Source organism: Gasterosteus aculeatus, chromosome 2, assembly GCF_964276395.1.
Source record: "Gasterosteus aculeatus chromosome 2, fGasAcu3.hap1.1, whole genome shotgun sequence".
NCBI lineage: Eukaryota > Metazoa > Chordata > Actinopteri > Perciformes > Gasterosteidae > Gasterosteus > Gasterosteus aculeatus.
In genome coordinates this window covers 4,268,841-4,281,226 of record NC_135689.1, presented here as the reverse complement: position 1 = coordinate 4,281,226, position 12,386 = coordinate 4,268,841, and the positions used below count along the sequence as shown (strand labels likewise).

The 12,386-nt window shown below is 44.9% G+C and overlaps 1 protein-coding gene across 1 annotated transcript; it reads right to left on the bottom strand.

Moving 5' to 3' along the window:
- Positions 1-239: 239 nt before the first annotated feature.
- ddx23 (DEAD (Asp-Glu-Ala-Asp) box polypeptide 23) lies at positions 240-6,971 on the bottom strand. Its single transcript, XM_040193431.2, has 17 exons — positions 6,810-6,971; positions 5,668-5,819; positions 5,447-5,554; positions 4,992-5,082; positions 4,836-4,901; positions 4,601-4,739; positions 4,378-4,511; positions 4,087-4,199; positions 3,853-3,996; positions 3,491-3,716; positions 3,203-3,348; positions 2,891-3,068; positions 2,509-2,751; positions 2,260-2,411; positions 2,062-2,170; positions 1,540-1,714; positions 240-1,457 (listed from the first exon to the last, which is right to left on the bottom strand). Exons 2-17 carry the CDS (start codon positions 5,817-5,819, stop codon positions 1,234-1,236), a joined length of 2,400 nt encoding a protein of 799 aa, XP_040049365.1. The 5' UTR covers positions 6,810-6,971; the 3' UTR covers positions 240-1,233.
- Between the last annotated feature and the right edge of the window lie 5,415 nt (positions 6,972-12,386).

The following is a 12,386-nucleotide window of genomic DNA, read 5'->3' as shown; positions in this document are numbered from 1 at the left end:
TTTAATTGTTTGGGTGTTTCTTTTTAACTCGATTGTGAATCCTCTCATTGGCGACGTTCACACATTCAGCGCCAACACGGTCTGCCTTGAAATATGATCTAAATATAGATCGTCCTCTTCGGAACTAGTCACTTTGGTGGTTTAGGGCCACTGGACACTTTGCTCTACATATTTTTGTAAACTCAAAGAAAGGTGAGCAAAAATGTAAAGTTCAGTACAAAATGACCACGCAGGCATTATTTTTCCATCAAGAGTTTACCACTGAAAAACCTCTGTGGGAGCAGTTTGACCACATTTAGTCGCATGAAATCTACAATTTAAAATCAGTGAGAAAGGGACGTATGCAAAAGAATCATCCCTCGTTAAAAAAGAAAATACGGTTTAATGTAGAACGTCATAATCCACAGGGAGAGACACAAAACTCACCTTTAAAACAGCAAACTTCAGCAGTGGGTGGAATTCAGTTAAAGGCCTTAATTGCTGACACGGCTTTTTCTTAATGAAATAAAACTAAATGTAGATCATACTATACAGGAATACAATGTTTACCTTTATTTTGTCTAATTTGTGGCCCTTTGGGGTGTTTGTAAATGCTTTGGTTAGTCAGTGAAAAAGGTCAAACTCTGGTACTCGAGTTGATTAGAACTAAACGGTTTTAGCAATTGGCCACATATTCAACCTGTTCAATCAAAACTCCACATGCCTCCCCAAGGTCAAGGCGCTTGAAGTTTGCTCAAGTTTGAACATTTCAACCCTTTATCTGGATCCTGAGATTTAATTATTAAGCACATTGCTAGAATACACCGATGAGCCGGATGCCTGAGCTGCTGTGTTCACTAACAAATGTTTATGTTTAAAACGATGTATTACAATATAGTCAAAGGATCCAAGCAAAAGAAAAATCACCGTCTCTCGTGTCATTGGTCAGGAAACTGAAATTATGGTCAATAAAAACGCTACTAAGCATCTACACACCGCAGCTCACTTACATCATCACTTCCTGTTGGTAGAAGAGAAACTAAAACATGTAGCACAGAGTCCACGTTTAACGCGCCGTTGAAAGAGTAGAAATATTCACACGCGTCGATGACAAACTTCCCACGGTTGAGTCTAAAAAACAAAACAGGGATGTTTTACAGCTACAAGAGAGAAACAGCTTGAGACCCTGACGTGTGTGTGTGTGCGAGCGCACAGCGTGGTAAGTCCAACTTGTGCGGCGACAGTCCGGGGGACTCAGGCGAAGATGGTCTCCTCGCGCCTCTTCTTGGTGAGGATGGTCCCGGGCTTGTGCTGCGCCTCGGGGTGGTTGGTCAGCTCCGGCGGGCAGGTGGACACCGGGCTCTCCATGAAGGCCTGCTTCAGGTCGTAGAACACCGCCGCGTCCTCTTTGGTGAGGAACGTCAGCGCCACGCCGCTCTTACCGGCACGACCCGTACGACCGATGCGATGGATGTAATCTGCGGGAGGTGGCGGATGTCATGAGCCGCGGACAAAGACGAAAAAGGACGAAAAGGACGCGCAGAGAACGAGGCCTCTTACCCTCGATGTTCTTAGCCATGTCGTAGTTGAGGACCATGGAGACGTCGTGGATGTCGATACCTCGACCAGCAACGTCAGTGGCCACCAGGATGTCTTTGGCTCCGGCCTTGAGGTTGGAGAGCGCGAACTCTCGCTGCTCCTGACCTTTGCCGCCGTGCAGCGTGCAAGCGTTGTACTGCGAGGAGAAGAAGAAGAAGACCACCGAGGTTACGTCTCGTTTCGTATGACGGGAACTGCAGCTCACGGAGAATTCAAGTGTGTGTTAGAAAATATCTGTTTCTTTTAATCTCACTACCTTGTAGTCGTTTTAGCCACTTAATTTGCACTCAACACAAAAGTACAGCTCAGGCTCACGGGACCGGCATTGCTTAAATTATACATTAAGCAGGAGACAATGCAATAAAATCGGATAATTTGACCATGTTGGCACCAACTGTCATGAAAAACTAAACTACCCAGAAAGCTTTCCCACGATCTTATTTAATATGCATCTTTTAATGAGTCCGCTCTGCGGTCACTTACCCCCATCTTCTCCAGAGACTTGGCCAGCACGTCGCATCCCTTTTTCTGGTTGACGAAGATGATGATGGGAGGCTCAAAGCCACGCGACAACACCTCCAGCAGCTTCTTCCTGCGTCACACAAGGGGATACAAAACCACTCAGCTCAACACTCTTTAATGGAGAGAAACGTTGCTCACGGGTTTTCGCGGCCGCCTCACCTCTTCTCTCCCTCGGACATCAGCATCACCTTCTGCTCGACCCTCTCGTGAGGTTTGCCGGCAGAGCCGATGTACACCACGGCGGGGCGCCTCAAGTAGCTGCGGGCCAGCCGCTCCACGGCAGCGGGCATAGTGGCGGTGAACATGACCGTCTGAAAAGGTGCAACAAAGATAAAATAAAAGACGCATGAAAGGTCAAACCAGCGAGACGCGGAGGAGCAAAATGTGATGTTTGACGGATGAACCCACTTGTCTGTATTTATGTTTTCCAGATTCAAAGTTCATCATCATCTTCTCGGGGTCCTCCGCTTCGTCCGTGTCCGGCTTCTGATTGGTCACCGGGATGTACTCCAGGATCTTCTGGACGTCGGGCTCGAAGCCCATGTCGATCATGCGGTCGGCCTCGTCCAGCACCACGTATGTGCAGCGGCCCAGAACCAGGTAGCGGTTCTCCAGCACGTCGATCAGACGGCCGGGGGTGGCGATCACGATCTGTTGGGACGAGGAAGGAAAATAAAACACGCAGCTGGAGGCAACAAATAATCGTTCCATTCAGAAGGATTCGAGCAGCACCGACTCTAAATAGAATGATGGCAGTGTTCACACAGAGAGTAAACGTTGAGCGTCTCACCTCGCAGCCCATCCTGAGACGGAAGCCCTGGTCCTCCCTGGAGATTCCTCCAATCACAGCCACCGTGCGGATGCCGAGGGGTTTGCCGAACTTTATGGTCTCCTCCTCGATCTGCTGCGCCAGCTCACGAGTCGGCGCCAGGATCACCGCGTAGGGGCCCTGGTCGGAGTCCTCGATCCTGCGCGGGCAGACGGGAGTTACGTGAATAAATCAGAAGCGCAGAGGGACCCGGTGTGTGCGTCTCCCTGTGTGTGGTGTGTGCGTCTCGCCGTGTGTGCGTCTCGCCGAGCGCGTTCACATGCACCGCGTTACCTGTCGGACTTCGGCAGGGTGGTGATCCAGACGAGCAGCGGAATCAGGAAAGCAGCCGTCTTACCGCTACCGGTCTCGGCCACGCCGATGATATCACGGTTCTGTAAACCAATAGGAATGGCCTGCCTCTGAATGGGCGTCGGATCCTGGATTTTAAGAGAGAAAAGAGATCCGTCAGGTTTTCCGCTGTAATTTATCAAAGTGAAAAGCAGAAAAAGATACAAAACCACAGATTGAAGTTCTAAAAGCTCATATTCCTCTGGTGAAATGGAGACTCAGTTTGCCGACCTTGTAGCCACAGCTGTCGATGACCTCCAGGATGTGATCGGGCAGCGAATACTCCTTCCAGTTCCTGATGGGGTTCGGGATCTTTCCTCCCTTGGTGGTGATGCTGTAGTCCTCTCTGAAGATTCGCCAGTCTCTGTCCGTCATCTCGTCCAGCTTCTTCTGAGACCAATGCCTGTCGTCCCAGCGCTGCTTTGCTTCCTTCTTGCGCATCTTCTTCAGTCTTACCCTGAGAGGAGAAGAGAATTATAGTCAGTGTGTTCACCTGACAGCCATTTTGAAATGAATAAACATGTTATATTCCATCTTCCAGGAAGTTATATAGATTAGATTACAAATCAGCTTTTGGAAACCGCTGTACTCACTCCTCCTGCTCCTTCTCCTCCAGCGTGCGCCTCGTCTCCATCAGGTCACCGTAGAAACGCGACTGCTCCCTCTTCTGCTGCTTCAGGTCGATGCCGGCGATGAAGCCTCGCCCGTAAAGCTGCACGTGGTGCTTTTCTTTGTAACTGGGAGACAGATTGGGAACGTCACGTTGTTGAGGCGGGTGCACATTCAGCATAAAGTCTTCCAATTCGAGGCATTCAGTGTTTGCTCACATCGGGTTGTAGTCCACTGAGGTGTCTTCAGAAGCGTCCCACTCAAACACAAACTTCCTGTCATTCAGATGTCGAGTTCTTCGGCGCTTCTTGAGGCCGCCAAGGTAACGCTCCTTTAAAAAAGACATTTTATTTAGTGAAGTGCTTGATTCAAAGGCTAAATTTGCCCTCTAATGCAAGACTTTTGATGTTTGATCTCTGATCAGCTGTTTTACAGCTTGCCCTCCTAATGGGCTTTTTGTTTTGTCACCATCATCAAGGTTCCAATTGAGAATGTCGGTGTCATTTCACCTTGATGGCGTGGAGTTCTTTGCTTTTATCCTTCTCCTCTCTGAGCTTTTGCCTTCCATCATCGTCTTCGTTCCCATTGTTTTCTCGCTCCATCCGCTCTCTTCTCTCGCGTCTCTCCCTTTCTTGGGGGTCCTCTGTAAACATTGACTCAGTTCCCATCATGATGCTTCTATAAACAGCATAAACATTGTTTAAGTGTAATACACCAGCATCTTATACACACCCATCATTTTTCTGCCCATATCCTGGAACATCCTTCTCTTTTTCCTCTCATCTTCCAACAACTTCCTCCTTTCCTCAGTCTGTTGCTCCCTCCGTTTCAGAGCCTCGGCTTCTCGCTCGGCTTTGGAGAGGAACTTGGGCTGACGAGGTCATAATAAAAAGTAAAACAAGAAGTGAGGGAACAATCATCTTGGGTTTAACAAGTCAAACACAAATGTCGACCTCAGGAAACCAACCTTCGCTTCTGCCTCCTCTTCCGCCTTCTTCTTGGCGAGAAGTTCTTCCAGAGATAAAGGTTGAACCTGAACAGGAGGAACGCAGGACAAACATTCAAATAACAAGCAAAGAAACAATGTAATGAATTGTAAGACTCGGCCAAACCAGATTTTTACCTTCTCTTTCTTCTTTTTTTCATTTTCTTCCTCTTCTGTCTTAATGTCCTTGTCTCTCTTTTGTTTGTCCTTCGACTTGGGCGAGAGACTTCTACAAAAGAAATGCAATGTCAACAGATGTCATCTCAAAATAATCCTAGTTTCATTTTTAATTTGTACTAATATGAATAAATATTTGTATATTAAAGTTACGGAAGAACTTTTAACTTGTTATGATGTTAATAGTTACTGCCAGTGGAACAGACATTACTGTGTATATTCAATCAAATGACAAAAACACATTTTAGATGCCGTTCTTCTGAGGTGAGGCATCCACATTGGTTCCGTCTATATAGACGAATATTTACTCATAATTATATTGCTCTTTGAGAATCTTCAGATTGGTGGGACAAACTTCCTTTCCCCCCCCATAAAAAGTGGCTCAACATTTAAACGCCATTCCATCATTCACACACCTGGACCTCCTGCCGCGCCGATGGCCGTCTCTGTCCTTGCGGCTTCTCTCTCGGTCCTTGTCTCGCTCACGCTCCTTATCTCGATCCTTGTCTTTCATGCGTCGGTCTCTGTTATCATGACACCAATCAAATCAAATGTTAAACACCATAATACAACAAAACTTTGACAATTTCTATCAGTGCAACTATACAGAAGGTAAAACAATAACACTGTTGGTTACCTTTCTGCGGACTTGGAGCGATTTAGTTCACGACTACGATTGGGTTTGCGCGGCGGTGAGACTTTACGTTCTCGTGAACGGCTGCGCTTCCTCTCCCGGTCTTTGGATCCCGAGGATTCGGCCTCTTTCTTCTCTGTCGAGTCGGCTGCCATCTACAAAGACGAAGAGAACGTTGTTCCCGTTACGTTCGTACGTTAGGTTTCTATTGAAGAATTTACCTTTATTACTTCTGAGAGGACGCGAGGCCTAATGTGTGGCCTAACAGTTTTTCCTCACAATGTAATGTTTGGTCTACCTTATTTAATGTCATAACCCAGGTCATGCATAATGCATTTGTTTGTGCCTGATAAGTGAACCTTATTACATTTTTTGTTGTTGTATACTAATTAAATTCACTGTAAATGATCACTGACAGCATGGCAAAATGCGCGTTCCAAAATTACTGAAAAAAGGCCAAAAAGTTCATACAACAAAAAGGCTGAGCAAAGGTCACAGCTAAAAATGAGACAATAGAAAAGATTATAATACAATCATAGATTGATAACAGTAAATAAATAAGCGTTAGGTTAACTAAGCGTGTAGTTATTATCTCACTCGGTGAATGAATCCTTTTTTTTATTGTGATTCGCGCAAGAAGGACAAATGTATGGTTGTGATAGAAAAACTGATTTAAATATTCTCAAGGCATATTCCCCGAGTAGTAGTCACTCCACGGTGCAGGAGACATGTAAGCTAACGTTAGTTCATATCGGCTTTATTCCATAAGGTTGCTGACCTGTCCGCTTTGATCCTACATTGTTGTCATGTTCATGTAAGTTTCTGAAGTAACTTAACACGTTCTATTAGTCTTACGGTAGAAGTTATAGCCCTATTTAGTTTCATATAAAAGTTCACAAACATTATAAAGACGTAGCGTCTTATTTAGGACGTAAACATCGACACAAGTTACTCTGCAGAATGAATGCAGACAACCGCTAGCGTTAGCAAGCTATGCTCTCACGTTAGCTAACAACTTAGCAAACGGGCTAATTATCTTCTATAAACGGCACAAACATGCAAAGTGAAAACCTCCCTCGAGGCAAACGAATAAACTTTATCAACACAACAAGGTGGATTTGAATATTAATACATTTACAGCTTACCTTGATAACTTGTCAAGAAAACACTTGCGATTTATGTACGCTTCAAGAAGACGCCATATTGCTCCACACGAGCGATGACCGGCAAGGGTTTCTGGGACTTGTAGTACTGTGTGCTCCGAACAAAGTATAGACAACTTCCGCCTAAACTACAGTTCCCAGAAAACCTGAGATATTTTGTCAGGGCCCCGATTGTTTGGTACACGAACAACTAAATGCCTAAACAAAAATACCGTGAGGCTGTTGGTGTGTCTTATGGGCACAAGGTGGCAACCGTGTTACATGTTATCACGATGCAGACTTCTATAACGATTCCGGCAAAATGTGTATAGTATAGTCTAGGTTTTCAGTTTGACAAATGAAACAGAATAACTGTAAATCATTTATTAAAAATGTATTATTGACTACAAAATGTATTAGTGATATCATAACAATCTTTATAGCCCTCTTGTTTTTCTATCTATTTTCCGACAAGAAGAAAATAATGAATAACATTACAGAAAGAATTTTCGAAATTTTGAAAGGCAATCCGAAAACAAAACAACATTAAATGGACCATTGCTCCATTGTTGACCACACACTATAAAGTACAGCCATGATGCAAAAAGGGCTGTCTCCTCAGTACCATTTAAAATCACTATTGTCTGCAGAGGATTTAAGATTCAAGAAGGGTTGTTAGCGCAAAGAAATGAACATTCGCAAAGAGTATGTTCTTCCTGTAATCTACCATCCTCTGTATGTAAGTGCATGCTCCTGCAGACAGATAAAAGACATTTTATATGCTGCCCGACTACAGTTTGGATTGGCCCGATGCTGATTCATATTCCAGACCTGCCTTTTCATCCACGCTGAGATCAAGAGAGATTTATAGAGCCCTTCTGAAGGTGAAACAGTTTCAGTAGAGCAGATCAAAGTTGATGGTAGACACACACACACACGCACACTCGCAAAAAGTGTGGAAGATACAGGGAAGAGAACAATAGACTGGTAAGACAGTGTAAAACGTTAAGGTTGCTCTCAAAATCTACCGTGGGTGAAAAGTGAACATCTAAAACCCAGAGTCCTTCTTGGAACAGTGTTCTTATATACGTATTCTCTTATTACAATACAGATCTTTGAGCTCCACAGAGTTCCGCTCGACGAAGTTGACAATTCCATCTGATATCAGGCATCTGTTTCACCGTCACCATGACGTTCCCATTAGAAGCGTTTCCTATAAAACATGTCCATAGTCGTCCTATATCTATGAATGAGAGAGTATTAATCCCCCAAAAATATGTATATTGGCACTTATGTTATAATTTTCCTCTTGCCTTATTTGTGGTACAGTGACAAAAGGCAGGAAGATGAGGAGAGACGATGCATGAGAAAAACATATGTAGCAGCAATTGATTTCATATTTTGAAGCATGTGAATCTATTCAACTGCTCCCTTATTCATCTTGAATTAATCAGGTTTCTTAATTTATTTTGTCCATAAGCTATGGGAAAGGTCTTATAAGAGAAGCAAAAACAGGTTGTTTTCTGTGAATTTCTGTGAATTCCATGATTAACTAACAGCAGCCTATTATTGATATGAGTTCAAATAAGGCAAACAAAGAGATTCACATTAGAGGACTGACAAATCATGTTGTTTCAAGTCAATTCTTGTGCCCAAGAACACTTTCATTCTCCTTTAACCATTTTAAAGCACTGAAAAACAGACTTTTCCTGCCTTTTTTCACTATGGGTGGCGGATATAAATGTGTTCAGCTGTTATCCAGATGTGCACATCCCATCTCAAACTATAACCATCCCAAGCACCTCGTGTGCCCCGGCTTTTGCTCCCTTCCCCCCACAACCCTCGATGCCAGGCGTGGTTGTCCAATTAAACCGCCAGAAGAGCACTGACTCCTGACATGCCCTCAGGGTATGCCACATAGGGCAAGGGGGCATTAATGGGGGGGTGGATGTGGTGAAGGTCAGCAGTGTGGGAAGAGAGGGGCTTTGTGGGGATGTGATAATATGGTGGGTGAGGTTGAGGGGACAGGGTGGTTGTGTAAAGGGGAGTCTATTTACCTCTTGCAGAGACACAAGGGGTCTTATCGTGCCAGAAGACCTTGAGTCTGTGTGCGTCTGTGTGTGTGTGTGTGTGTGTGGGTGTGCATCTGTGTGTGTGTGTGTGGGTGTGCATCTGTGTGCGTGTGTTGAACCTGGCTCAGCCGGCCGCACTCGGGGAACGAAAAGCTACACGCAGCAGACGAGATAAACTGCTTAGTGCACACAGCACACGCTGACACACATTCACACACCAATTCCCATGTACATCGCCACGCATGGATACACTCCATTTTATTCCATTTTCAGTACATAATGCGCTGTATGCAAATGTTGATATGGCTTAACGTGGTTAATATTAATGTGGGTTAGTCCTCGGGGTTCAGGGCAATAGAAACGCTGTGGCGTCTGCTGTCTGGTGAAGCCTGTGTGCCTCATTGAGTCGCCCAAAGCACACAGACGTACACAAGCTGCCTGGACCTGTCACATCAGGGCAGCTTTGGGCCGAGTTATCAGACAGGGAGGGACGGATGGATTGAAAGAAACTCCACTTTAATAATTCTGCCCTGATTTTTGGTATTTTCTGTCACAGTTTGGCCTTTTGACGAGAGATGACCAGACACATGCAAAGGGATTTTAGAGAAACAAACAATAATGCAAGAAAAAGCTAAATTCCACGTTGGAAGGCGTGTTTGGCCCTTTGGGGAATATGATATATGTTTTCTAAGCAGAAATTAGATGAGCGGTATAGTTGCACTCCATAGTTTAGCTTAGCTTATTTTAGCATAAAGACATGCGGGAGGCTACATGGCTGCTTTGGCCAAAGTAAAAAATGAAAACAAACAGCATCTGTGAAGCTCACCAATCAATAGAATGCGCTCAAAGCCTAGAAAAAAAAAATCTGTCCCATAATCCTCCGTAAAACCATAACGCGACATGATTACAGTTTTTTCTTCAAAAAAAGAGATTAAACAAAGAGGATATGATGTGCTCATTTGTGAGCTTCGGAGGTGCTGGCCGGGGGGGGGGGGGGTTGAAACATTAGGACAGAACCAAGCTGCCGAATACAAACCGTGCAAACACGAGATGGTGTCTTCTTATCTGACTGGAATCTAACGATTGCCATCAACCTATGCGGACGTTTGCGTTGGGAAATACGTGGAGAGGCATCAGAGTGGCCACGTCTGCTGCAGGGAACCGGAGAGAGGAAGACGCCCACGGGACGCACTGGAGAATGTCACTCCTCACCCAGCTGAGCCTCTGACATACAACCCCATTTTCCTCCCAGAGACAGGAGCTACGACACTGCCGGAGCAGCTGTGGCAAAGCTCGCTGTTATAGAAGATGTGTGTGTGAGTGTGTGTGTGTGTGTTCGGCCCGCTCGGGCATATAAGGGAATGTAACCTGTGTGTCAGTCTGCAGATAGCTCATCAGTAACCAAGCAGCATCGCTTTGCAACCCCCCCCATCCCCCTTCCCTCCTCCTCTGCTTCCATCTCTTCCTCCGCGGTGCTGGAGATGTCTGATAGGTCGATGGCGCCAGATGTGTGCGAGCTTCCACCGGGTGCGTGTTTTTATGTGTGTCTGCGTCGTGGTGCTTTCGTGGTAATGAGCCGCGCTGCGCTGCAACCGTTTTCTCTGACTCCCCCCCCCCCCCCCCCCCCCCCCTCCGAGAGGGTTTCGGATGGCAGCGCTCTCCCCTAAATCATCCTCTCACTGGCTCCCCCATCCTGAGCCTCCAACGGCGTCCCCGCCTCGGGCCGGAGGAGGAAGGGACAAATGTCAAGACGGGACGGATCACTTGCTGCTGACCCGTTGGTTAGGTTACAGAGAATGTGTCAGTCACACACGTGTCTTTGTTGGCCTGTGCGATCCACTTTCACGCGTGGACTGATTTTCAGAAATTCACCTGGACATGGAGGTTGTATATAAATAAATAAATAAATGAATGAATAAATCAGCGGTACAGCCTGACATTTCTTGGGGGATTCGAATTTTTATTTTCTTTATTCACACAAATATACAAACACGCTCATTTAAAATAAAACAATCCTCATCTCATTCCTGGAAATCTTATTTTGAAAAGAACATGTATGGTGGGGAGGGAGAGTGAGGGACAAATGATTGTTTAATCCCATTTAAATAGTCTTCTTAGATAGAAACCATCAGTTAATGTGGCTCGGTTACCTGGCTAGCTAGCGAGCTAAAGGGCCGGTTGTGTTGGTAAAGAACATTGTGCAAGTCCAGAGATGTTAATTCCCTGATGTGTTTTACACAAAACTAAATTATATTAACACAAATCTATGTGGAACTGCAACTTCTTTGACCTGAACAAATGATCTTCTTAATTCTAAGTAACTCTCCATGAGTAGACGTTAAACTTACCAGAAACGGGGAAATAGCCGGCCAAGTATTTCTCTAAAAAGCTAAACTAAACAACTAACTGAAGCTGTAAATTAACGATACAGAAATGTTGAACTATCCCTTTAAAGAAACTCTCCAATAAAGCAGCACTAAAAGCTGCGTCCTCTGTGAAAGGGCCGCGTCCGTGGGTCCCACGTCCACCGTGTAATCAGGCCTCGGAGCCACTTGCCGATGATGAAAGGCCCAATACGCCTTTGTGAGACCCTGATCTGATTTACAGAGACATGTAATGCACGGACCATTTCTTAATACATGTATCTGTGTGTGAGACACTTGGAGAAACCGCAAAAGGAAAAGATAAGAGGAGCTCTGCAGGCAGACGGGCTGGCAGCCCTGTTGGTTTATCCGAAAGACGATCAAACCACTAGTTCCATTTCCAGCCGCAGAAAATCAATGTCGTGGCAGACGAGAGGCTCCGTTTATCTGGGACTGGTGATGCAAAGTATATTCTCACAATTCCCCCGTCTCCTATCGAAATAGGATAAGGAGTCACTGCTGCATCCTGTGCGCGATAGTTGAGGAATGGCAAACATTCATCTACTTCATCCGCGTTGTGTCATCAGTGTGAGCGCAGGACGCAGCCCCGCTGATCCCCATGAGAGGAAATATTAAGACTAAGTAAATGCAGTGACAGAGGTCAGGGTGGATGGCTGGTGACATAAGATAAGGAAAGGAACAGAGAAACAGAAAAGGCAAAGATAATAGGAGCGGAGACGGAAGTGGTCCATAGATTTGTTGTCTTGTTTACTTTGTTCATGTACGACATTGATGGGAGTGTTTAATAAGACATTACATTACAGTTCATTTAGCTGACGCTTTTATACAAAGCGACTTATAATATAAAATAAGAGAAGTTTAACAAATTAGTTTTCATGTAAAGGTGATTTGTAGACTGGTAAATGACTAAATCTTATGCCTGAATAGTGTCAGCTTACCAGATTGCTCTAAGTCTGTGTTTATTCAATGTTCTTTCAATAATTTATCCTTCTTCCATTTTCATTGTTGGAGGTTATAGTGGTGATGCTGGTTGTGCATTATTTTATGCTTTAGAAATGTTAAGTATTGATTTATAAACTGCTGTACATTTACTAAATCACCACATAGATGTAACTCCAGTAAAG